Source organism: Nestor notabilis, unplaced genomic scaffold (genome assembly GCF_000696875.1).
Source record: "Nestor notabilis isolate BGI_N333 unplaced genomic scaffold, ASM69687v1 scaffold423, whole genome shotgun sequence".
NCBI lineage: Eukaryota > Metazoa > Chordata > Aves > Psittaciformes > Psittacidae > Nestor > Nestor notabilis.
The window spans coordinates 197,777-225,724 of NW_009920379.1; the positions used below are offsets into that span (position 1 = coordinate 197,777).

General features: G+C 41.4%; 1 protein-coding gene across 1 annotated transcript in view; it reads right to left on the reverse strand.

The window, feature by feature from the left end:
- Window positions 1-27,948, reverse strand: part of KLF12 (Kruppel-like factor 12) — a 167,195-nt gene that overhangs the window by 124,486 nt on the left and 14,761 nt on the right. The window contains exon 2 of the mRNA XM_010010637.1: window positions 15,582-15,671. Within this exon, the coding sequence (XP_010008939.1) occupies window positions 15,582-15,671 (90 nt within the window). The remainder of the gene's footprint in view (window positions 1-15,581; window positions 15,672-27,948) is intronic.

Below are 27,948 nucleotides of genomic sequence, written 5' to 3' on the forward strand. Positions count from 1 at the left end.
ACATTAACACTTTATTATTATTCATTAATAATGGTCCACAGAAGAAATCCTATGACTGTAGACCAAACAGAATTACGCGATGGTTTGTATGTTGAGCTTGACCTGTGCAGTCTCCTGTTCTTCCTGCATAACTGCCAGTTTGTTACGCTCAGAAGAGAGGGAATTCATTGTCTGGAGTTTGTTTTTCCCTCAGGTCTGTTGGGAAAGGGATCAGTCTTTATGTTTCTTTAGTGTAAACTTGCAAGTCATCTGCTCAGGCACTTTTCTGTCAGGTTTTAGAGAGCAAACAGAAGCCAGGAGGAGAAACCATTCCCACTTAGAGAGTCTCACTAACTCACAGCTGAACACCTGCCATCTATGGAATATACTGAAGAAGGAAACATGACGTAGATCAAGCTTCCCTCCTTGTAATTACTATCTTTGAAACTACGGAAAACAAAAGACCCTGCTGCTGAGGATGCCTTGTCTCCCGGAAATGTCTAGGGGCAATCTGCAGGGCGTCAAAATAAATAATGATACCTTCACACCATTGTTTTTGCTCAGTCATGCCAGGACAATCTTACTGTTTCATGTGAGATAATGATGCAATAAATCTTTACAGAGCTGTGCTACTGCACTCTTTTTTTTCTTCTTTCTTTTTTATGACATGCTCCCAAGATTTCTAGCATGCAGATACATAGCCCTCATAAAGAAAAGGCCTTGACCCTCTGAGTCCTTGTGTGGCTCAAAAGGTTCATGTCCTCCACTACCAGAAACAGAACAGGTTACACACAAGCACTATAAAGGATAAGCCTCAGATGTAGCTCTCCACAGTGTCGGAAAACTGACATTCTTTTGCGTGTGTGATCCCTCATGCTCAGAAAAACAGCTTTAAAAACAAAACAGAAACCTAGCAGCAGGTTCCATCAGGAAACCAGGGCTGCAGGGAAATCTCTGTATCATCGTAACCAGGACAAACTGTGCTGTCATGCTGCTCTGTTATTTCATGTAATGTCACCTGGCCATCCTTTGCTGGAGTCAAGATGCCTGCCTTGTTCACTCATTTAGTACCTACAAACTGCATGGTGAAGCATAAACCTGCAAGTTTCATCCACGTGGCGTGACTAAAAAGCATGACCCATGAGTTAGGGTATCCAAGTGTCTACTGTCATTCTTCTTATTCCCTGCATGTCCCTGTCTGGCTACTTTTGTGCCAGACTGGCAAGCTGAACGGGCTCACCAAGTGATCCCACAGGTACCAGCATAATTTCAGGTACAGTGGTTGAGGAGATGGGGAAGAAAGAAAGTGGGAAGAGCAAAGGAAAGGAACATTCTTTTCCTGTGCCTGACCTTGCCTTCACTTACGACACTGCTTTAAGAGCAGTGGCGGTAAAGCAATGCAACTGCCCTGCACTGCTAATTCCTCCTGCAATGCATGAGGCAAGACAAAATTTCAGCATTTCAGATAAAGCTTCACTGACTTTTTTTTTTCTCTCCTTTTTTAAAGTCAGAGGTCTTACAAAGCTACAGGCCAGACACAAAAAGCACATGTCCAACTTCCAGGACACCTGGCTAATCAGGATTTAGAAATAAGTATCTATAAGAAATGCCAGTGTTAGAAGTTCTTCTCTTCAGCATTTTCACGTTGAGTTAGAAGAGACAAGGCACACAAAAAGCAAATACCTTAAAATTATAGAATAGTTAGGGTTGGAAAGGACCTTAAGATCATCTAGTTCCAGCCCCCCTGCCATGGGCAGGGATGCCTCACACTAGACCAGGTTGCTCAAAGCCCCGTCCAACCTGGCCTTGAACACTTCCAGGGATGGGGCAGCCACAGCTTCTCTGGACAACCTCTTCCAGTGCCTCACCACCCTCACAGCGCAGAATTTCTTCGTAATGTCTAATTTCAATCTCCCCTCTGTCAGCTTAAAGCCACTCCCCCTTGCCCTGTCACTGAACATGCTATCAGTGCTTTAAAGGAAAGACTCAAAACAGTTACTAGGGAAGACAGACTTGTGTTTCACAGCTGCCTGAGGAATGATCCATGCAGGGCTCAGGTCTGCTTGCGGCTGCAGGCTTAACACTGGCACCCATCACTGCCCCACGGGTGAGCGCTTCCCAGGTCAGCAGATGGGCAGAGCAGAGTCTCGCACAGAAAGGCAGGAAGCTCTGACAGAGAGATTTCCAGCACAGGATTCCACACAGGGTGGCAAAGGTTGATTATCAAAAATGTAACCTTTAGTTTTTTCATGGGGCATGTTTTTGTTTTAAAATTCCCAGTCAGAAGTTATTAATTACCAGTTTCCTCCTGCTACAGAAATTACTTGGTTGCCATGGCAACATATTCCCACCCTGAATTTCTACCCCTGTGCCTCTCCTTTCAGTTCCAGAGGACTGGTGCCTCTTCTGTTTTTCATGCCATCACTGTCCATACCCTATTCCTTCACACAGGTTTGTAATTCAATTGCATTTGGCATCCAAAGGCGTGCAGAGTCATCTTGTTCTCTGGCGAGCACATTCTGCAGTGGAGCTGGGGACTGAGCTGCACTTCAGGAACATATGCTCAATGTAAAGAGCAACTACTCCAAAACATACAGGAGAAGTGGTCAGGGCCCAATTACTGACCTATGTCACACACCTTTTAGACGAAAAAAATTACTGTTTGGGAGAAAAAAGATTTTTCCCTTACTTTAAAATGAGTGGGGCAAATCTATCTAATGATATTACATGAAAAAAATTAATCGGAAAGTTATTTTAGTATAGGATGCACTCCAACCCTTGCTGATGTAATGTGCACTCACCATTAACTACTGGATAACAAAAAAAATTATTTTTAGAGATTATATGGTTCTAGAGATTGCTTGAATGGAATCAAGGAACATATTAAAAAAATCAGGGCATACAATAAACAGTAAACCTTATCTCATACAGACTTCACAACATCCCTCCATTTGATTTGAACAAAATTAGTCCATAAACAGTATTTAAAATTCCCTTCTTCACAAAAACATCTCTTCTTGTAGAATATATTGGAAATGTATTAGTTTAATAGTAATTATAACAAAATTAAGAATAAGTGTTATTCCTGACATGTGGTATGTTACCCTTCCTCAAAGAGTAAGGAAAATTTATCTAGTTGATTTATTCCAATTATTTTAAAGACTTTTAAACACCTCAGTGATTCTGGAGATTTCGGTTAGCAATTTCTATAGATTTAAGGTTCCTGCATGGTATCCTGGCCCCAAGTTGGTGCGATGAGTAACAGAACTCCTTCTGTTCTTCAAAACTAAGCAAATATTTACATTCTCTGCTGGATGCTGACTATTCAGTACCTTTAAAGAACAAGCCCACAGCATGTTTTCCACTGTGGACACTCTGATAAGTGTCTTGGATTTACTTTATTTTGTCTCTTTTTAACTTGCGGTACGCAGACAAGAACTTGTAAGTATCAATTTATGGGAAGCTGCAAGTGTTTCTCCTTAATCCCTTTAAAGCTATCAAATTTCTAGATAAACCAGGTATTTTACGGTTCAGCCTTCAATAAATATTTGATCCTTCTCTGACAACAGTGAGGTCCCGATCCAGGCAGTGAAAGTGGGATAAAACTCAAGGAGTATCCTTGCGTAGGCTAGAAGCATTTATGGAATTTTACACCAGAAATAATTTAATGTTTGTGTATCCAATTCTAACAACATGTGTATATATTTTATGCTAACAGCTGTCTTAAATTGACACTTTATCCCATCCCTACTTTGAACGATTATTCAGGAAACAAACAAACAAAACAAAACAAGAAAGTATATTTCATCTTCCAGACATTAACGAAATACATTAATGAAACTAATGTGTATAGCAACAAAGGAAACAAACTCAAGCTTCAGTGAGTCACTCTGAACTACGAACAGTATCCCAAGAGTAGAGGTAAGTAATACTTACCTTTCCACCTTTAAGTTCTTTAGTTCAGTTTTTTAGTGTAAAAACTAATCCTATTCAGAAATCAACCAGAATAGTTTTGGCTTCTATTCTATCTGCTGTTTTCAAAGTTTTCTACCATGGAAATCAGTAATGTTTTCTGTGCAACGTTTGCACAGCATGTTTTAACTCACAGACCACACAGAACTGTGGATGTTGCAGATCAGTTTATGCCTAAACTCTAACCTGGATCTGAGAAATAACCTGAATTTAGAGAGAAAAATTCTTTAAGGTATTTTAGCTTTTTTGCCTTTTTTTCTGGTTTAGAGTGAACTGACACAACCTCTGAAGAGTTAACAGCAGAGTTTTCCAAACCAATATTCTGCCATAAAAAACACAGCCCAGACCACTACTACTTCCACAGGTTGATTTTTTTTTTTTTGTTGAAAGCCATTAATGACCTGAGTACTTGATCTGCTTTTTATTCAACAATACAACAACTTTAGTATTCAAGCCCTAAGTACCCTATTAAACATAAGGCTTATAGTCCCGTGAAGTTATTACAAAGCAAAGTTCCACAATACCCAGCAGCCAAAGGAACAAAAAATCTTTTGCGTGTCTTAGCATAGCTTCTGCTCTTCCCAGAAACCTCACCATGTGGACTCCTTAAAAACACACAACCATTCTGCTCTGACTAATGGGAAAATAAATCAAGAGTCTGTCACAGGAAATATTCTTTTTGTCACTGCCATCTCTATCATTAAATCTTAAGATCTTATTGTAGTCTCAGGATGGCAGTAGGCAGGTGCAAGACAGTTTAAGGTTTTACAGGTCAAAACCAACACCACAGCCTCTGGTTTCCTCACGGAAAATCTCCATGGAGCTCAAACAGCAGTGTCAGCTTGCAGTACAGCTCACGTGGTGCCCAGTCTGCACACTGCTGGATGCTGGAGAGCGGACCAGGGTAGCATGCTTGCTTTTTGCTTGAGTTTTCTGTAGGCAGGTGCTATGGGCTGCCACCATATGGGTAAGAAGAACCTTTCATCTGAACCACTGTGGTCACCCTGGTGTTCTTATAAGTTCCATATAGACAAAATCAGAATGACCACTGATTGTGTGGAAGGAAGAACAGGTTGGACCTGCAGTTATCAGTGGTAGCTTTGGTGTAATGACCTGTAAGTAATGGGAGTTTGAGAAGCTAAGGAGACTGAAGAAAGACAGACAGTAACAGAGACCTAGTCCAGATCAATCTAAATCCTTGACTACAGGAGAGCAGAACGCTTTGGGGAACTAAGTGGGATCCCATGGGAGGTAGCTCTAAAAGGGCCAAAGAGCACAGGGAAACTGAAAATCTTTAATGACAAAGTGTGAGACTAGTGCATCCCCTTACTCAGAAAAGCAAGAAGTATCAGGAGACCAGTTTGGCCAATGTGGAACACATGATGGAGCTCCAGTTCAAAAAGGCAGTATTAGTAGGAGGAGCAAGCAGGGCCAGGCTACAAAGCATGAGCACAGAAATACCACACAGGCACACAGAGGTGGTGTCAGGAAAGCCAAAGCTCAGCTGGGTTCAGACTTGGAGGGAATATCAAAGACAAAAACAAGAGCTTCTATCACTGCATCAGCAGTAAAAGGCTGGACAAGGAAAATGCCGGTTGGTGGCTCAATGAAGTGGGGAGTTACTCACAGTGAACACCAGTAAGGATGAGGTTCTCCAATGCCTTCTCTCCCTCAGCCTTCGTCAGCATTGCTTTAGTGCTTACAGAAAGGGTTCAAGGCAAAGAGCCACCAGTTATGAATGACGACCAAATCCCAGCAATTACCCAATTAGACTCAACCCAAAGCAGCCCACAGAATCAACTGCCTGCGTGGATGGGCACTGGGACAGCTGGTTGATGTCCTTACATCACCCTTCTCTATCATACTTGAAAGGTACTGGAGACCATGAGAGATCCCTGATGACCAGAAGAAAGCAAATGGTGCACTCCTCTTCAGAAAAGTCCAGAAGGGTGATATGGGGCACTAAAGAACAGCCAGCCTCCATTTGGTTCATGGAAAAATCACAGAGTGAGTTCTCTGGGAACAGACTTCTGAGCACCATGAAGGAAGAGAAGGTGATTGGGAACAGTCAGCATGGATTCACCCAGGGTGAAGCATTTGGTATAGCTAATGGTACCAAATCCTACCTTTCCTTCCTCAGCCAACACTTGTCCCTCAACAGTTGCTCCACAGCGCAAAATAGAAACCCACAACTGGTCTCTCAACAGTTTACACCTTCCTGTTTACAAACAGTATTAAAAGAGCAAACCTACCAAAGAAATCCAGGGACAAGAAAACATTCAGAGCCACCAGGCAGCGAGCACTTGAGAACTACCAGTCCAGCATATGTCTAAGGCTATATCCAAACCACCCAACTGGCTAAAAGCTATCACTGAAAGTGGCAAATGTTGTGGAAGGGCACCTACAGTATTAAAACCATAACCGACTATATCTGTAACCCAGACAAAGAGAATATGATGCTGCTGTCTTTCAAGGACAAACTGACATGACTGCTAAAGGTATTTCCAATAACTCACGTAACCCAATGTCACACAGCATAACAGATGAAGATCAAAGCTGAAGTCAGTGACCTGGCATCAATACTGATCTCTAGTGTAAACTATGAAAGTGGGAAACGGGCCTCAAATGCTGCTTGAGCACCCTAAGGAGGAAGGATGCAGGTAACACCCGTGCGGCTGGTGTTCCCCCAAGGAACAAGGGGAGTGGAGGCACCTGGAGGAGACAAGCCTGAGAGAGTGATGTGACACCAGCCTTTCTGTGAACAAGCCTGGCTGGGAAGACATGCTGTCCACCCTCCACTGCACCCCCACTGCCTCTCCTCCTCCACCAGCCCCTTGGTCCCAGCCCACCTAACGAGCTCTACTGCAGAGGTGGCCCGGGTGGACTGCGACAGGGCTCACCATCTTCGTCTCCATCCTTGGGTAGTGGCAAGCACAGGCAGTGACCTGTGCAGTCAGGGGAGGAGGAACACTGCCTCTTGTTGCTGTTGGCTTTTTTGCCCATGGTTCCTATGATTTTCTGATGTTTTTAAGTGGTGCAGCCAGGCAAGAACAACATTTGTAAAAGGATGTCTCTGAAAGCAGATGTCCCCTAAATAACAGTTTATTAAATACTCATCCACCCAGTGTGAAACAAAAAGGGGGGAGGGAGAGAGATGAAGAAAGGGAATTAAAAAAATAAAAAGGAAAAAAAAAATAAAACAAGAAAACAGGATCCTTAAAGTAATTTATGTAACGGCTCATCTCCACAGGGAGACATAAGGAAAAAAGCCAATAATGATAAAAAATATACAGCTCTTTCAGTACTTCCCAGCAGGACACAGCACAAGAGTAAAATATACATTTAAAAGACTACTCATAAGGCAACCTCAAATAGAAAGTAAAAAGAACATCAACAAACAAGTGAAAACTAGGAGTAATCCCTTCTCATAGCAAACAACAAAGATTAAAATAATTTTGGTACTATTGTAACATCATGGTATTTGTCTCATGCTGCTGAAGTATTCTTTGATACTGTAAATTATTGATCTGTATTGGCTTATGCTTAGTTTTCTTAAGCTAGCCAGTATATAATAAAAATATAATAATGACACACACTTACACAATACTTCTCACTTCAAGCATCTCCATGTCCTTAAGAAATAAAGTATAGCAATTATCCACGTGAGAACAAGGAATACAGAAAGAATACTTCACCCTGAGCCAAAACAAAGGAAAAGGACAATAGCCCAGTCACTTCCATTACTCCCGTATTCTGAACGTACTAACATGCCCTTTGAACAAAATACAGACTGTCATAATGAAGTGACTGCTCTAATGAGAACTAAAAAGAAAAACAACAAAAATTCATTAAACTCACTGGTGAGTAGAACAAGATTAAATGTAATGATTAACTTTTCTCCTAGCAAAATAATTTAAAGATTTTGTGATGGACAATTATTTTACTGAGACGTTTCAACTAAAAGCATTTTAAATAATGAACTCCGCACCACGAAGAAGTTACTGTGCATCAGCAGGTCTGCACTACCTATCTATCTGCATAATCACACGTGGGGGTAAATGTGAGGTAATTCAAGGTAGCTTTCTTGTTAATAAAAGTGGGATTACCTAGCTCACCTTCATCACTTTCTCCATAGGAACAGACGGACTGTGTTCACTTGGAACCTATTGAATTTCACTGCAGTTGCAACCTGAATTAAACTTCTGATGCCACACCAGGTAAGTCACCAGATCAGAAGAGTAACTGCTTTTTAGAGGCCAATAACTGTTTTGCATGAAGCCTAAATCTCACATTAATGTATCTTAGAATTGCATTTTAGCATGAAACAACAGAAACCTGTGTTGAGTTTCAATGCAGACATGCAACAGGGTATTAGACTACAGTGCTGTATACCAGCTGATACATGGCATGCTCTACGCTCCCATGATTATAGCATTAATACCTTTCTGGCAGGATGCAGCGAGCTAAAACCCATACCTCACTGGTTCCCCAATTAGGATTGCAAACTACATCAGAGTAACAGTTAAGCTGTGGATATTGGATTCCCAAAAGAAACAGCACATGGAGCACACAGAACAGTCATTGAAACTGGGGTCATCAGGGACAAAGATATATGTATATATACTTGGATGTTTGAAAATTTTTCTTCTGCAATTTTTTTACATTTCCAACTATTTTTTAATAGCAGTGAAAGAAATGTTGACCTTTCACATTTGTATAACACAAGCAATTTTCAACTGAAAAGGTGGATTTAGAAATCCACAGTAATCAACAGATATACAGCTTGTATGTACCACGCTTGTTTTTCTTTATGGCTAGAGTTTCTCAGCTGAATAAACCTTCCATGAGATTCCCATCATAAGCTCTGGTAGCAGAGCAAGCTGAGAGGTCATACATCATCAAAAAAGCAGACTGGCTTCAAGGTGAGCTCAAATAATAATTGACTGGGGGATAGAAGGCAACCAAACCATAATCTCACGATGTTACTTCGCTATGAAATCAGAGGGTTGACTTTCCTTCTTCCAGAGCCAACATTATTTTTGCAGTCCATATAAGAACATAAAACTTAGTAATTCATGTATTTAACATATTGTGTTACTACGAATTTTCTACAGCACTGTAAAATATTAAGTTGTGCTGATTCCTGTGTAGTATCACATTCTCTTTGAAACTTTTCTCAGTCTTGCAGATAAAATATCATTCTTCCTCTCCACCAAATACATCCTCATTAAATTTAATCTTTTAGTAAGTGAAATCATCTTGCTGCCCTTTTATCATTATAGGTATTGGAGACCTCTTGCTGGCATGGCACTGTTAACTAAACACGAGCTGTTTGGAGCAGAGATCTTGCTCTGCTTCATTCCTTTGAGACTTGCTACTGCATTCCTAATAGGCACAATGATTATTATCTGAAGATGCTCATTAAAACAGTGTCTAAACACACCTTTCAATTAATTAAACCAAGATACGCAGGGACTGCCCATTATTTGCATAGTGCCTAGTGCAATGAAATCTGCACCCACAAATGAAAATCTCCATGTTCCTACCATACATATAACAAACCATACCTGACAGAATAAGTACACTCCCAGCAGTGCTCTGTAGCAGCCAACTTAACTGCCTAGGAAAAGAAAGGAACGGCAGACAGTGGTCAGTAAATTAAGTCTCAGAGGATCTGGGATCCTTCTCTCAGTGAGAATTTCAGACAGCATCATACATCTTACAACCCCACCTGCATTTTCTATCTGTAAACTTAAGTTAACTTGGCAAAAAGACTGCCTGCCAAGTGACTGTGCTGACTGAGCTCAATAAGCTATCATTTCCTATTAGTCTTAAATCTATTACCTTTCTATTGCACTTTCGTGTCTGATCCCTGGGGGAAAAAATCCCAGGGAAATAAACCACACCTGCACCATGGTGCAAACCCCCCCTAGCTCTCTATTTTGTACACGGGCTGACTTCAAAAGGAGAAAGGAACATGAGCAACACTGTAAATACTCATTAATCAGCAAGGCAGCAGTGCAGAGACATGCCCATAGTAGGTAGTCTAGGTCCCAGAAGCAGTCTCAGATGTAGTTTCAGATACAGATAAACAGCTCTAACTACAGGTCTTTGTCAAGATCAGCACCCATGATCTTCTTCCCACCCTTTTCTCTCCATACGATAGAGGATACTCATAATTTCCTAACCCTGTGACTGCAGGATGTATACTGCCATTCCCTCTCTCCTTTTGGGTTGGGTTTTCTTGGATGAGTGATCAGTTTTCTTGGATCAGTGATCACAGAATCACACAATCATAGATAGAATCATAGAATGGTTTGGGTTGGAAAGGACCTTAAGATCATCTAGTTCCAACCCCCCTGCCATGGGCAGGGACACCTTGCACTAAACCATGTCGCCCAAGGCTCTGTCCAACCTGGCCTTGAACACTGCCACGGTTGGAGCATTTACACCCTGGGCAACCCATTCCAGTGCCTCAACACTATCACTGGAAAGAACTTCTTCCTTATATCTAACCTAAACTTCCTAAGTTTGAAGCCATTACCCCTTGTCCTACCACTACAGTCCCTAATGAAGAGTCCCTCCCCAACATCCTTATGTCCCCTTCAGATACTGGAAGGCTGCTCTGATGTCTCCACGCAGCCTTCTCTTCTCCAGGCTGAGCAGCTCCAACTTTCTCAGCCTGTCTTCATACAGGAGGTGCTCCAGCCCCCTCATCATCCTCATGGCCTTCCTCTGGACTTGCTCCAACAGCTCCATGTCCTTTTTATGTTAAGGACACCAGAACTGTACACAATACTCCAAGTGGGGTGCCTGATGTCATTCAGTCACTGGCAATGGATCAGGAATGCTAGGTTGTGATGAAAGTTGTTGGAGTTAGCTATTTTATTCCTTCATGAGAGCTTCCACTTCACATGACAAAGCACCCAGAGTTATTTATTAGCTTGTGGTGCTTCACCTGGCTTCAATCAATCCAACTGTTGTAGCTGAGGAGCGCCCTTGAGCCGTGTCTTGCACCCTTCTGGGTTGCAAACATACCCTCCAGCAGTACTTGGGGAATATAGCTGTATCTCCTTAGGTACATCCCACATGGCTTTGCATCATGCCCTGTAGGTTACAGAATCATAGAATCACAGAACAGTTTGGGTTGGAAGGGACTTCAAAGGTCATCTAATCCAACACGCCTGCAAGGAGCAGGGACATCTTCAACTAGACCAGGTTGCCCAGAACCACATCCAGCCTGGTCTTGAATGTGTCCAGGGATGGTGCATCCACCACATCTCTATGTCCTCACTAGTTTTTGGGATCAGACCTTGATCTCCTTCTGAAGAATATCATATATTTATGGCACTGTAAAGCAACTAATGAATTGTATCAGCTGTATTTCTAACACCTCAGTAACACTCTTCAGGTATCACTTGCCAGATGAAGAAAACCAACAGAAACAAAGGCCAGTTTCTGATCAGAAGAGATTGATAGATGCAGGCTATGTGCCAGCTGTTTCTGCAAATCCATGGTGCTAAACACCGAGTAATTTGAAAAAAAAACCAAAACCAATTATTTGAGAGATTCATAAATTACAACAGCAAATACTACAAGTCCTTTTTCTTCTAATTATACAGTGTACATAAGCTGCATGAATCAACACAAAACAATTGTATAGTCAAGAAGCAAGCTATGATACTGAGACTATTCTCCACTAAAACAAATTTCTGTCACTATTACTCAGGCTGAGGTAGACCATGTTTATGTATGTAATAACATAAACATGGATCGCATTCTTCAGACGTGACAACAAGACAATTCGGCTGGAGACAAGACAGAGAGAACACTATTGGCTTGTTAAATGGTTTTGTCATTTTAGTCATTCCTTTCATAATTCAGCCCTGATAAGGCATGGGAATGGAGATGGATCAAGCAGAATTAGGAGGTGAATTCAGAGTAAAATATATAATCTTCAAATAATGATTTGAAATAATGCAGGCAGAGGAATGGATGAGATTGCAGATCTGGAAACAAAAAGGCTGATGAAAATTAGAGATTCATTATTCTCTGTAGTTAAAGATTAATTGTGTGACATAAGCCCCACATTCATATCTCCTTTTAACAAAAGCTTATGGTCTGACTCTGAAAATACTTAAGAAAGTGTAACTTCTCAACAAAGAAAGTGTAAATTCTCAAACATGTACCAATTTTTAGAACTGGGCCACATCCTGCAATGACCAGTAAGACTTTCATAGACTTCACAGTAAAGCCAGTCAGCTCTATCCAATCTAACTTTTTGATAGTAGCACCAGCCAACAAATGCACTGCCCAGTCTGTATTACTATTTAATTTAAAACAGCCTCCCTACATTTTTACAGAGGAATATTACTTTTCAAAATAGTTTTTGGCAAGCCAAAGAATGCATATTTTTTTCCTAGCCACCTTCACCTGCATGGGGAGCGACCACCTTCTTCACATCCTCTGAAGCTGGTTACTGGCACACAAAGATTCTACTGCAGACCGAAAGATCTAAAGCTGTAGGTCACTCGAGGATATTAAATGATCAGCAAATTCACATTTCTAAAGTAATTCCACCAATTTATTAGCAATGCTAGCTCCTGTTTCACAGTAGGGGAGATAATAACGAAGCCTTGTTAAAGGGCAATGCGGTATCTTTTACGTAGTGTCTTTTATTCATTTGTGATAAAGTCATTAAAGCAGCACTGCATCTTCTTGAAGCCTCAAACAATAGTCTGCATTAAATCTCCTGTGCAAAATTAAGGACAGTAGTTCACTGGAAAAACAAGCATCTGTTCTTGCTAATGCTGATGGCCTTCTGAAAATCATTAAACTATTCTAAATTGGCGACGATAAAACGAAGCAGAACTGGTTTAACTTTTTCCAAAGCAAAGTGAAAATCGTTTCTCTTGTAAATATTTCTTTGTTCCAAATCTGCCTAGTAACCTCTATCTCATAAGGCACATCTCCCTTATGGGCTTGCCTAAATCCCATCCTCCCACAATCGCTTAGTTTAAACACAGAGTCTTTTGAACCTGGGTTGGTAAGGGTTTGTCTACACTACATCAATGCAGGCTGTAGCTCCTGAGTCCTGCCCACCTCTCCTCTAGTCACAGGCTCAAAGGAACTGGTGCATGAGCCACTGCTGAAACACAGATGTCAGCTCCAGCTTCCTCTTGGCCTCAGCTAAAGACTGAACTGGTTTGCAGTTGGAGAAGCTGACACACCGAACATGGAAATTATGTGCTCTCATCACTCAGTGCTCTCATCACTCAGTCTCATCACTCAGCTCTTGCCACCCTGGTTGAAGGCCACTGGTGCTCCAGGCTCTGTTGGTTTCACTCCTCCACAACTCATATAGCCTTCAGGATCCCATAACCACACATTAAACTTTCTTTTCACGACCCTTAAGCCATGTCTCACTTCTGCCCTAGCAGCAAACCTAGAGCCAATAGCAGATACCAAGCATGAACAGCAAAAAACCCAGCTGTCTTCCTACAGGTTTCGAACAAGTTTGACTAGTCTTGTCTAGTGTTCGGTGCACCTAAGTTAGGTGCCTTAGTGCCATAAGCAGCTTTGGCCACTACTTTCAGAAGATTCAAAATGCCATCTTAGTTTACAAATTTTCAAATCAGACATCACGTCTCCCTGTATACCCATACGCTGTGATGGAGGTGCAACACAAGGGACTTCGGGCACTAGAACAGCACAGACATCGCAATTTCAAATTCATACTACTTGGATCGCACTTTAGTTACCATTCCATGATTCCCAGTTATGATACTCATCTTCCCTAACAGCTCCACATGCTGCTTTCGGTAATCACATCCTTCAAACATTTGTCCCTGTTATGTCTACCAATACCTACATATTCAAAACAGTCTCTGAAGCACATGCTAAACATCTGTTTCAACCACCTTTTTCTTTAGAGTTTTAAGCTGTTCAATGGAAAATTGCCACGCTAATGGCTAGCTCCTCTGTTAGTGAACTGGAGAATTCATTTTGTATTTATTGATTGTTCCCTAATGAAGAGTCATAAAGGTGCCAGAGACTCTTGACCAGACACTACTTAATTAGTACCAAAGCATATAAAATCCCAAATCTAAGCAAACTCGTTGTCCAACGGCTCAGTCACTGGAAAAGAAAATGATGATATCATTTTCAGCTTACAGAAAAGTCCATAAAATTTTATTAAAAAAACCCTAAGGAAATTAAAAACTATATAAATTGTTCATTTCCTTCCAGTTCCTCAGACACCAAATAGGTCTTCCAGAATCAAATCACACTTTGCTAAAGGAAGTAATCTTCATAAAGGACCCAGTAATATGCATGGACTTTATTTTAAGCGACACAAAAGCAAATACCAATAAAACTTTGTCTTCTGAACAATACAGAGAAAGGTTTATGTTATATACAGAAGATATAATGCAAAGCATCTATAAGGTACTAAAAATTACCTTTAATGCATCTGTCTTTTCATCATCACGGCTCATACAATAATCCATACTTTATGTTGCCTTAAATTATGCTGTATTGGAGCATTTTCTGAGGGTACTTGCTCCCAAGAAGGCATAAAGATAGATGAGCAAGAATCATTAAATGCTTCTTCTTCCTCTCTCAAACTTAAAGCCTCAAACCCATCCTGAATAACTGGTATCTCCTTGGAACTCTTTCAAATTAAGTCATCCTGAAAGCTAATTCCCTCTCTTCCATACCATTTAAATTCTCAATTAAATAATTGAGAAAATAGCAGGAAGGAAAAAAAAAGCCAAGAGAAGGAGGCAAAAGCCCATTCCCTACATGGCAATAGCACTGCTGCCTCTATTATGCTCTCTGTTTGTTGAAGACGTCCGTCTTCAGAGTAGTAAAGTGGCTTGGATTCTTTGTGATAACATAAGATGCACACAAAGAAACAAAGATTCATGATAACATAAAATCCATTAAATACAGATGCCCTCATATTAATGCACAATTACTACCACATATGTAAGAAAATACCCTTAACGTGTCTCAAAACATATCTACCACTCCAATGACGAACACTTGTTCTGAAAAAAATTCAAAACCCTATTCATGATCTCTGTCCTGTATTCAGCAGTCAATATGATACCAGCTTTAACCATCTGAAACTTATAGCCCTCTTATTATAACGACAAACCAGCGTATTCCACCAGAAAGAGGGAAGGTTTACACAAACAGAAAATGAAGCAGGACAAGTATATAAAGGATGAAGCAACCACAGTAAATATCCCAAGGAAGAAGAATAGCAAAGACATGTATGGGCTTCTCAGACGTATGAATTTTGCTTCTTCATAATCCATTATTCCTTCCTGATTTTTCAAACTGCCCCTTTTTTAATAATCAGGAAATTACACCAGCAGCATCTTGGCTATCTCAGATAACTTCAGTAAGTCTTATACAGAGTTTTGGTTTGTGCTCCCAGCAGATGAGACTAGATGCTCACCAGTACATCTCCCAAGAAAATGTGCTCCAAAAGAGTAGAAATGAAGAGAAACATAGGAAAAAAAAAAACCAGACAGTACAACAGGACGGACATCTAAGCACAGAGAAACTCAGGAAGAGCCACCAGCGTGCTACAGTGACGCTGCACGGAAACCTCTGCTTACCCCTTGCTCAGATTCCAGCAGCTCTGTTTTGACTCTGACTGCCGGCATCCCATCAAGCATTAACATTCTGTTCTCAAAGGCGCTGATGTCCTAAGGCAAAAAAGGACAAGGTTAATCAAAAAAGTGATGAAAACACTTGGTTTAATTCACTGGTTTAGTTCTATGATATTGCAGAAATAAGTTTCTTTTAACGGAAATGAAGTTACCGATGTAATATTTATTTCAAGGAGTAACAGTCAAGTGACTACTTCTCTTAAAATAGCAAATCATAGTTTCAGTTATCCTTAAAAGAGAATGAAATCTTTTTAAGCAACAAGGGAAAAATAATCTCCAATTACTATATTTTTAATTTGAAATTAATCATGCAGGTGCATGTATACAAATTCCTCACTTTAGAACTGGAAAGGAAAGGAGTGTTGTGAAATAGCTTCAGATTTTTGGCAGTGTACTTGGGTATATTTGTTTTCAGTCAAAATATTTGTACTTCTGTAATACCTAGAGAAAGCATACGCTTGAATTCAGAGAAGTTATAGTGAAGGCTTTTGCACACACGCACACCATGAATTAACAGGCATCTACAACTCTTCAGACCTCTATCACTGTCTTGTGAAGTTATCACCATTTGTCAGTGAAAATCTCCAAACACCTCTGACACAAAAGAAATAAAAAAGCGTGTTAAAAACATGCATTGTCCTTGTAGTAATGGGAAGTATAGGGTAAAAGTTTCAATCTGAAGAGACAAGCAGAACTGTACTTCTCTGAATCAATATCCCCATGACGAACATCTCATCCCGCTATTGCTGGAGTAGTTTATGGAGACACGCAAAACAACCTTCTATGCCTTCAGTTCAAACACTACCTCAACCTCAGTCAATATACTATTCCAGTCAAGGCTCAAGGCTGGTCTCTGAAAGCTAACCCCTTCATCTGCCATTTAGTTTGGACAACAGGGAGACAATCCCTTAAGCTAGAGTCTGACCTTACAAATCCAGACACCTTGGTCAGCGGTACAGAAATCCAAAGACACTGCAGCTATTTTTCAAACAGAAAAACTACAGCACATATCGTATGTGACTCACTCACAGCATTTATCTGCAGTGCTGTCTGGAAGGCAGCACTCAGGGCTGGAAACTCATCTCCACTCTAACTATTACCTTGTAGTCCTCAATAACCGCACTGTAATGGGAACACATTTTCCCTGTGTTCCATAGGCAGCGGACCTGTTCAGTGCTGCATGGTGCTGTTATTCATAAAGAATATGTTCATAGCCCTGTTTCTTCTCATGGTTGCTTCAGGGGAATTTTAAGAAAAATGGTCTGTCCTAATGGAGCTTCCAAAATATGTTTTAAAAACTTCAATTACATGAAACTCCCCCCCCCCCCCCCCCCCCCAATGAATGCACCTTCTCCCATGATCTCCATTTTCGGGGTTTCAAGTACTGCAGCAACTGCTTATTTTCGTATACTCCTTTGCTTTACTGTAACTTAAATAGCATGCCAAGGCACGAAAACTGATATGCCCATGCTCCACAGAGCAAATGACCTGGTTAAAATCCCCATCGCCCTCACTTTGAACCCATGTGTTACAGCACACTGAGTCACAGTTTGATACCACAGGGCAGGTAGGAACTTGATGGCAATGCAGATAAGCAAATGCAACAGCAAATGCAAATGTAATCTCTATTTTTTCCTTAAAAAGTTGATTTAAATAGTTCATTAAAAGCTCTAAATGCTTAAATTATAAACTTTCAGATCAAACAAGTAATTTTTAGCAGAAAGCCTCCACTTTCAAACATGCGTGAATGAAGACAAGGCAAGTTTTTTAAATATCCTGGTCCATGCTATGCTACCCCTGTGTATCTACTGTGATTTAAGCTTGACACAACAGAAAGAAAGATAAGAAAAAAGTGGGGGAAAAAGCAACAAGCTCTTCCTATGTCCTCTTTGCAACTTATTTTTTGCACCTTGGCCTTCATTCAGTGTTCGAGGCATGAGGGTGGGGAAAGAACGGGAAGGGCTCCAATGCCACAGAAAAGCCGGCTGGAATTGTTCCATGGTTTATATCCCTCTTCCCAGCAAGTGCGGTGCACTGTTTATTTATCAGAAGTGGCCCTCCTTGGCTGTCACTGAGCTCCAGCACTTTGGATGTGGTTTGGGGTGGAGCAAGAGCAGAAGCCAGCCCGTCATTCCTGGTTCCCCAGTGTCTATTCTGCAAGCAGAGAGGTCCCTCTCCCTTTGTTGATTTATACACAGCACAGTTGAGTTTTACAGCAAGATCAGGAACATACCATCATCAAGCATCCCTTAGGCTGTTTAGCTCCTAGACAAAGAAGGATGAGCTGATATCGGTTCGTGTCCCTGAGGAGGTCTTACCCGCCTGAATGAAGGGACCAGCCTGGCTTGTGCAGGAGGCGCAAGCAGAAGGAGGGGGGAAGACAAAGCACCACGGAGGAAAGGCAGGTTTAATGAACTGTTAGAATCTGATTAGAGGCTAATGTCCCTTTTAGTGCTTTGTACCAATTTACAGCTGATATACTTGAACCATTTTTCCCCACTGGCTGTGATAAACTCATTAGTTTTAAAAATGCAAGCTAACCAGAGCCTTTGAAGTTTAAAACTGATAAATCATGAAAACCTGACTAGTTCATGTACCATTTAACACATTTACATTTAACTAAATTTTCACAGTGCTTGCTTCCCCTTTTGTTCTCTAAAACCATATTTCTTAAAAGCAGCACTCTGTTCTGAGTGCTCATCTGAAGACTGAATGCAGTGAATAGCTCTGGCTTTTGGGTTATTTATAATTCAGAGTAGCAATAATCACAGAAGTAGATTGTTTCCAAACTATTTGATCCCTTCTGCATCGGTAACTGGAAGAACATTGTGTGACACATCCTGGGGGGCCACTGCCTGGTAATAGCTGAGTAGACATATCCAGTCTGTGTGCTATATACATGGACTACATGTTTAGCCCAGTATTTGCCCAGAGAGCTAATATTTCCAAACTGTGCTCTCCTGCCATATCCAGCATTTGTGCTACAGTATGTCCAAAGCCATTCAGCAAATAGGATGCAGTCTCTGAGGTGTGCATACAATGGGCAGTCACCTAAAGCATCCCTATGGGGCTGGCGGAGTGAATTGAGCTCCTCTGGGAGCCTCTCTAATCAGCCACGCAGATGGAGCATCCACACCTGAGTGAGGCCAGGATGCTCCAGCATCCCACATTAACTGATGACACTCAGAAGACCCACCAGCAGAGACTGGCAATATGATGTATTGCACCAACGTGTTTTTCAGGCCACAATCCCCTCCTGGCTCACTCAACCGTCTTCACTGACTGAGGCAGCTAACTTCCAGCTCCCAAAATTGCCCAGGTGAAGGCGACCTGACAGGTCTTTCTTCCCTATTCTCCTACCTCTCACTCCTATCCACCTACTGGACTCCAGTCACCCACCTAGGTAAAACACATATCTGATATATGTCCTAAACTGGGCAGGTAATAAAGCCAAACACTGCATGACCTTACCAAAACATCTGTTCTCTTGGATCAATAAACTAGCTCATCTTAAAAGAGATCATTCTTGGTGCCATCCTTTAGAGTCTTTCACCAATCACTTCTGGGCATTTATTCCCTTGAAAGATTAATTAAAAACACAAATCATACCCAGGTCTGGATGGGCAACTGCTATTAGAGCAGTTGTTACAGAAGACTGATAAGCTCTCAGGCTTACAAGCTCTTCTGAGAAGTTATGGCAATCAGTCTAATAACAAGCCTCTCCCTCCTCCTAAAAGGCCTATATTTCCCGTACAGCATCCCTGCCAGTACAACTGGCATTTTCCTAATGTCATGTCTTTCTTCTGCAAGTTTTAATCAAGTTATCTTCAAGAAGAAGAGAAAATAAAACTAAAGCTTATTATCTAATACTAGTACAACTCCCTAGTCGTTCTTTCCCTCCCCCCCCAGCATCCCATAGTACTTATTTAATTATAAATTATACCATTATGAAATGATGATCTCTAAGGTCCCTTCCAACCCAAACCATTCTATATGTTTGAGAATCATGCTGCAAAGTTTTAATAACAGATAAGCCGGTGTCACAACCAACCTCCTGGCCCAAGACACTGCCAAAGACACCCCTTAAATCCCGTCCGTAATTTCTTCTAAGCACAAGATGACAGAAACTGTACATCGCCATCCCACACTGCAGTTGTCTCTCCCACTCTCCAAGATTTTAATGTCTAACTGCTCAGTACTAAACCATCAGAAATGGAACTATGCTCCTCCAGACCTGGCCAGACTGTGATGGGCACGACCCCATGTAGAAAGCAGTGAACTCGGGCTTCAGAGCACCCAGAACCCATATCTCAAACTTTGGATCAGCAAACATTTACATTCGTATGTAAGACAGTTGTCTCTTGTTTCATCTCATGAACACAAGAGATATACAGAAGCAAGGTGGATGATGCTAGTTCCTGCTGTCACTAATGAATGTAACAGGCTTATTTAGTCATGCTGAAGAGCTGTACACTGGCAAGACAAAGCCACCGATGGCTGTGAACTTTTCCATGAGACACTGAAACTGTCCTGCCGTCAGTTCAAAGCTTCATAACTCTGGTGGGCTGACCTTAGCTGGCTGCCTGATGCCCACCCAGCCACTCTCACACTTCAGATGAAAAAAGCTCATGGGTTGAGATAAAGACAGGGAAATCACGAGGTACCATCACAGACAAAACAGACTTGATTTGGGGAAAATTAACTTAATTTACTGCCAATTAAAATAGAGTTGGATGGTGAGACACGAAGACAAAAACTGTAACACCTTCCCACACCCCTTCCCTTCTTCCCAGGCCCCAGTTCACTCCAACTCTTTCTTTACTTTTCTGTACAAACTTAACTTCTAACATGACACACTAAGTAGCCTACTAATATGCTCTAGCAATAAGATTACCTTGTTGATTTTTCTGAACACGAATACCTAAATTTGTGTTATTCTCATTACTTACATTACTATACTGAAGTTATCCATCAGTCAAAACAACAGACAGCATAACACCTCAGGTCAAAAAAATCTGAAGTGATCTACTGAAGGCAAAGCTTTTGAAGGTAAGACAGATCCTTTTAAGGATACAACTAGGTATGATTTCCAAAGTCTGAAATTGTTTTTTCTCTTTGTTTCAAGGGATAATAGAAGAAGGAAAGACTACCATCCCTTCCCAAGCAAAACTATCTCCATAGGGAAAAGAAGCCAAGCAGAATGTCTTCTTTCCAAATTCTCACAGGAAAGCATCACTCCGTTGTCTACTATGTCAGCCTCCTGAAGACCTCTATGTACCATACAATGAGATTTGTAAGTCACTTAATTGTAGTTATCTCTAGGGTGAAGCACAGCAGTTCACATTTCCACACTATGTATAGGAGCAGTTCATTCCAAAACTGAAGGAAACAACTATCTAATAGAAAATAAAAGTAAATTTATGTAGCTAGAAGATAATCACTCAACTGGGAGCTCTGCCAGGGAATCAGGGTTAACAGCCCATGTCTTGCCATAAGATCTTCATCATATGTAATTATGTCTATAGCTGTGTGAAATGTTCATAATGAAAGCAGAGATTCTGGTAGTCCTGCATTTTACTCTGAACCTGAATTTCCAATCAAATTCACCAGAAAAGAAAATTACCATTTTTACAATATTTTCATGATTTACTGATGCTTCAAGGAAAACCAAAACAATTTCTTAAGAAAAAAGTAGAGTGAAGCTTTAAACATCATATTGTTTCCATGTGAAACTGCATGAGATTTCCATGTGAAACGTGAAGCGTGAGACTGATTTGAGTTCATTCCAATTCAAAACAAAATTTCTTTAGTGAGAAGAGAACGCAGAGTTTGCAGAAGCCTGGGTGAACAAAATGAACATATAAGCTGCAGTTTATATCTTATCTAAAAAAACCCAAACGTTTAAACCACCACAGCAGTGCACTTCTGGAAATATGTTAGGTCAGCAGCTCAGAGTGATGGTGAAGAATAATTAACTAAAGCCAACAACATTATTTCTTACTTATCTACACACCTCTCACTGGTCTGCTTGTTAGCCCTGAACAGAGCTTAGGGTGGACCTAAATGCAGTGCATGAAATTCCATACATCACCTCATGTCATAGGAGGCTGTGGGAGGAGGGCAGTCTAGGTGTAGGTATATGTCTATCACACACATGCATCTGCTTGGCATCCAGTGATCACAGAGGCATCACAGCTTTAAGCTCTCCAGGAAGGCCTTTGAGTGTGGTCTCTTATTATAACCACTGCATGCCAGGTAAAGCAGTGACTCGATGCTGTCAGTGCCCGAAAATCATGTGCAATGATTGGCCTTCAACTCATGTTGTCCTGCTGAGATCCTCATCTGATGTAACAGACCATGTCCAGCTGAATCTTCCTGCTACCAGTACAAAGACATCCAAATGCAACACAAGCTTCTTGAATTCCTATTCCAGTGCCTAGATGCCTTAGGAAAAAAAGTACTAATTTTGCAGACAGCAGATTTCAGGAAGTTGTTAAGTAGCCAAATCCCTAAAGATGCAGCTATGTTTCAATTTGCTCTGTATTTTTATAAATCTGTCTCCAGGGAAAAAGTTCAAGTCCAGACAACATTCAGTGAAGACAAAAAGATGTCATGTTTTGCTTCTGAAGTCTTTTTGGTCTGTTTGGGTTTAAATTAGTTTTAGCAAATAAACAGAACCAGAGAGAAGTGGTCAGCTTCCAGGTGACAGAGAAGCATCAAGCGCGATGGCAACTAGAAGCCAATCTGCTATTTCTCAGACTCAGCAGGCAACCCAGTCAGCTTAAGACTGCTTAAAATCTCTTTACATCAGCTCTGCTCTCTTCTCACTTGTAGTTGTCTCTACAAAAAAATCACTCCTGTAATATGTAATTCGGACACAAGATGTGAAAAGTAACAGTAATTACAAAATAGCCATACATTTAACTTTTACCAGCATTAATGGCTTCACTGTTTTCCTTCTAATATAACATTCACAGACTATTTGATAAATTTTTTTGAGAATACCAATGGTTTGGTAAGTATTTGTGGGTGTTCTTTATCTTACAAGTCCTGCTTAAGAAAAAAAACCCCAAGCCCCCCAAAAAACAATAGAAAGAGAGAGGTGCAAAAGAGCCATCACTTAGGAGACACATATGCTTAAGAAAGGGTAAGTTTGGAAAAAGCATGCACTGCTTTTATCTTTACACTAGGGTTAATTAAACAACGGACACATTTCATAACACTTCATGATACATACTGGTAAAATAAACTCAAATGTTTCCTTTGGATTTTGAAGCACAGACAAACAGTGAAGACTGCTATCAAGTAGAAATTCATGACTCTCACCCACACCCCTCCCCAGTAATTGGCCCAGATTGCCACTTTTCCTTGACCACAGTTACAAGTCGAGTGATTTTAAAAAACTACTACTCAATTTCCAGAGTAGTTTTCTGCTATCTTATGTCAATTGTTCTCAAGTTCAGAGAAGAGCTGGAAGAATACGAGGCTTAAAATTAAAAACAAGTATCACCACCACCACCTCCAAAAAAAACCCAAGCAATGGGAAGTATGAAAGAATTTTCAGTGCATATAAACATTAAATTGATCAAATTTACTAAAACATACACTTCTTAAATATTACCTTTACTATTAAGCGGTTTATTGCCTTAGTTATTAAATTTGAGAAAAAATTACATGAACAGCTTGGTGAGAACAGTTTCAGGTCAGGATTTCATTCAAGAGGTCCCCTGTCTTTTGCCTTTACCAAAAACTAAAATCAAAGATTAGATAATCAAAAAGGAAATCTCAGGTCACAACATGTTTTAATTAACTTCTGGTGCTGGAAGCAGTATGCGACATCAGTAGAGTGTCAGGGGAATAATTCTGCCATCTGACAAAATTTTCCTGTATTTGTTGTCTAAATTGTAAGTATTTTGTGTTTGCTGAGCAAATGAGTGATGAAAGGCATTGCCCAGGAGCTTATCAGCAAATATACAGTGATCAAAACTTTATCCTGAATTCTGCCCTGGTAGGAAAATGAGAAAGCATGGGGACCTATTTGGCACGCTTTCCCCCCACCTGTCAATGTGCAAAAGTCTGCTGCCATGAAGACAGATACAACACGGGCCCTGTGTGCTGGTGAATAAAGGGAACATTTATCATGTAGCAGTAGCCATGGTTAAGTTCAAAACTGTGGTCCAAGACGTCGTACGGCAGTCCAAATGACCAAACATAGCTGCCACAGGATCTGCTCAGCTCCACCACTCCCTGCAGCCTAAAGGGACCATCACCTCAAAGCAACAGGACCTTCAGCTCTGCAATCACAAAGCCCCAGAGGAAGCAGTGAAACAACTTATGAAGCCCACAGGAGGCTTCACAGGCCTGGACAACACTGCTTTTTCCATAAATTATGCTGGCCCTTTTCATCTCGGGTTTCAAAGGAAGCAAACACACTACCAAGCACACTGTATGCCCCGGTGGAGCATGGCTGGCCAGCATATCATCCCCAATCCTTTAGCTGGTGGAGAAATCTGCTGCTCCTCCAGGTGCCATGTCCCCTCCCTTAGGACAAAATATAGTGATACTCTGATTCTCAGCACCAAAAAGTGACTTCTTATAAATCATAGACATTGCAAACTATATCCTCGGAATAAGAGCAACATAAAGTAAGGTTGTCATTAAATATGCCTAGCTGTCTTCTACCAGCTGGGCCACGGAAATGTTAAGCAGCTGAGATTGCTCTTAGCCAGCAGAAGTGTTCCTCTCTTATCTGAGAGCTCCAACATACAGGCAGAACTAAAAGGCAACCAGGAAAAGTCAGCTTTCCCCCTCTGGGTTAAAAATATAACCGCTAAAATTGGGAAAATTCTGTTAAGCCTTATTTGACCTTAAAGGTCTGTTTCAACCTAAAAAATTCTATGATTCTGTGTTTTATTTCATATTTACTTTGTTCACAAGCACTTCTTAAAAGCTTTCGTGGGTTGTTTTTTTTTGGGCGGGTGGTGGGTTGCCATTAAAGAAAGACAGAGCAGTATATGGCACCCATAAAAGAACCCCTTGTACCCAGAAGTCAGTTGCGTGTTTCCAGCTCAGGCTGTTGCACTGCCAGCTACAGGACAGAGCAAATTCACTACAGCCCTGAGAGGAGGAGGACGAGGAGGAGGAGGAGATGCTTTCGTGCAGCTGCACCCTCCAACGCCAGATACCATAGGATGCACCTGCAAGGAGCACAGCCAGTTCTCACAGGACCTCAGAAACCGCCTGCCCCAGCTCACGTGCGAAGTCATAGATATGACAGGCAATAAGCAATGAAACCAGAAATGTTGTTTCAGTGGACCTATTCCAGCTGCTAGGAAGAGCTGTAACCACAGCCTTCACCCCAGCAGCTCCCCTAGAGCAGCAGCACAGCCGGAGAGCTGGTGTTTGCGAAAGTGCACGTAAAGATCATCTGATTCACGCACGTGCTAAAGTAACATAGAGTAATTAAAACTGAATGATGAGATGAAAAGGCCAGACTCTTTGCCTGAGGCTGAGCATTACTCCATCACCTTTCTCCAAACCCTTTGCACAGTGCCTTACGTGCGCGCAGAGGAAAAGCAACTGCTTTATGTGCTTCTCACCACGGAACAAACAAACTGCTTATTCTGACATTTCAAAAGAAAGGGTGTATGCTCTGATGAAACTCCCACCACGCAAATGTTTAATATCCTGTCACAACCCCATCTCTGTCATATTTACCATCAGTTGGAGGTTTCCTGCTCCCCACAGGCTTCAATTCAAACTCCTGTGATAGTATTAATACTAAGGTTGGCAAGCAGCACTCGGTACATTTCAAAAAGTAGGGAAAACTCTGACGTTTGCTCACTTGGTGAATGAATTACTGTCCTGGGTTCAGCCACGACAATTACAAAGCACTTCATGAATGAGAATTTCTAACCATCCACCACATACGTGAAAAAAATTGGCTACAATAACATACTGCTCTCAGACTGCTCATATCAGCTTGTAGATAGAAGCTGATACCCAACTGCTCACATGAGTCACTTTCTTACCCAAGATAGGATGACCAAAATGCTTATGTACAAACCTGTCCTATTAGATCCCACAAGCAATAAATTATTGTGGAACCGGGGTCCACTTTAAAGGCAATTCTAATTAAGTGTGAAGATTTTTTAATTAACAAGTTTCCAATGTCACCAACACGCATTTCCCACAGATTCTCAGCGAAGCTGTGATTCCTCAAATGCATTTACAAAAGTGCCCTGCACATGAACAAAATTACTGCCAATAATTAAAATAACTGTGTAACTTCAAGATTTTAAGAGTATTTTAAGTAACTATGGGTATAGCCGTAAAAATTACAGAAAACCCTCAGAAAAAGAGATACATGAGTAGCACATATTAACAGATGCTTTGAACTTTCAGTACAGCATCTTTAAAATTCACAGATCAAATCTGCTATATACAGCAAATCATACTGGGCACATATATTGAATTTATATGAGCAAAATACCTGAGTGTGTGCCTAGGGGAAAGAAAAGATAAGTGAGTAACTAGTTTATAACACATCATTCTGCAGCATGAAAAACCATGAAAACATGAAAAATTTGGGGAACAATGAGTGCAGTAGCCTCAGGGCTTTTTTAGGGGGGAAGGCACCTCAGAAGGTCTCCAGTCCAACCTCCTGCTCTAAGGTCAGACCTGTTTGAGATCAGACCAGGTTGCTCAGGGTTATGTCCACTCAGGTCTTAACCACCTCAACGGACGGAGATGGCACAACCTCTCTGGGCAACCTGCCCAACTGGGAGATCATCCCCATGGTGGGGGGAATGTCTTCCTCACACCCAGCCTGAACTTCTCTTGTTTTCAATGCATTGTCTCTCACTCTCCCACCACGCATTGCTGTGAACTGACCAAGACCCTCCTGGAGCCCACACATCCTGCCAGTCTTTGCCCATCTGACTGTGCACCCATCCAGGCTGTTCAGATAACAAGAACATTGATGGAGACATTATTGAAAGCCCTGCACAAGCTGAGGTGAATGGTGTCCACTTCTCTCCCCACATCTACTACTCTACTCACTTTAAACTGCAGATAGCAATCAGGTGGGTGAGGCATGCTTTATCCTAGGTGAATCCATGACAACCATTCCCTGTCACCTTCTCCTCCTTTATGGTGCCCAGAAATCTCTTCTCAAAGGACTCACTCCATGATTTTCCATGAACCAAAGGGAGGCTGATTAGACTGCACTGCACCATATCACTCTTTTGTATTTATCTGGAGATGAAAGAACCATTTGCCTTCTTCTAGTCACCAGCGATCTCCCTTGATCGCCAGCACCTTTCAAGCATTGTAGACAAGGGTGTCACAAGAACATCAAACAGGTCTCTCGGCACCTGTGGATGCAGCCAGGTGGGTCTCATGGGCTTCTGTGGGTTGAGTCCTCTCAAGTACTCTCTGGGACATGGTCCTCACTTATGACTGATGGTTCTGCTTCTTGAACCTTGCCTGTAAGCACAGAGGTCTGTGAGAGAAGGCCATGCAGGTGAAGGCGGAAGCAGAGAAGCCAATGGAGTACCTCATCTTTACCGGTGTTCACTGTCAGTCACTCAACCACCCCATTCAGCCACCAACCTACATATTCCTTGTCCAACCTTTTACTGCTGATGTAGTGGCAGAAGCTCTTGTGTTGTCTTTGATATTTCCTGCAAGTCTAAACCCCAGCTGAACTTTGGCTTTCCTGACACCATGCCTGCACGCCTGCATAGTATTCCTGTGTTCATCCTTTGCAGCCTGTCTATGCTTCCACCTCCTGCTATACGCTGCCTTTCTGCACAGGAATCCAGGGGTTTGCACTGGAAGCCATGATTTCCCCATTTAGAGGAGCTGGTCTCCTGACAAGCCCACTTGTCTGAAGAGCTGGATATTGGCTTGAAACCAATTGGACTTTTCTACAGATTTGTTTATTAAGAGCTATCAAGTACAAAAATACAAATACAACCTCTGGCTATGGAAGCATTTGTGCCCTAGATTTTTTTGCAAACATGGAAGATGTACCAGGGCAATACCATCATTCACACACAACCTTGCTACAACCTTTCCCTAAACATACATTTGTTGTTGACTGTTGTTAGAGGAAGCATATGAGGTAGGCAGACCTTTGCTCTGACAGAAAACAGTCACGTTTATATTCCTATGTCTTTAAGTACAATACATGCCAAAAACATGAAAGCTAAACCAGCTCTAAACCACGGGATTCCAGTTTCAAGACTCATACTCAAGAATGAACTGACATTCTTTTGCCAAGTACGGATCACTGCCAAAAAGGGACCTT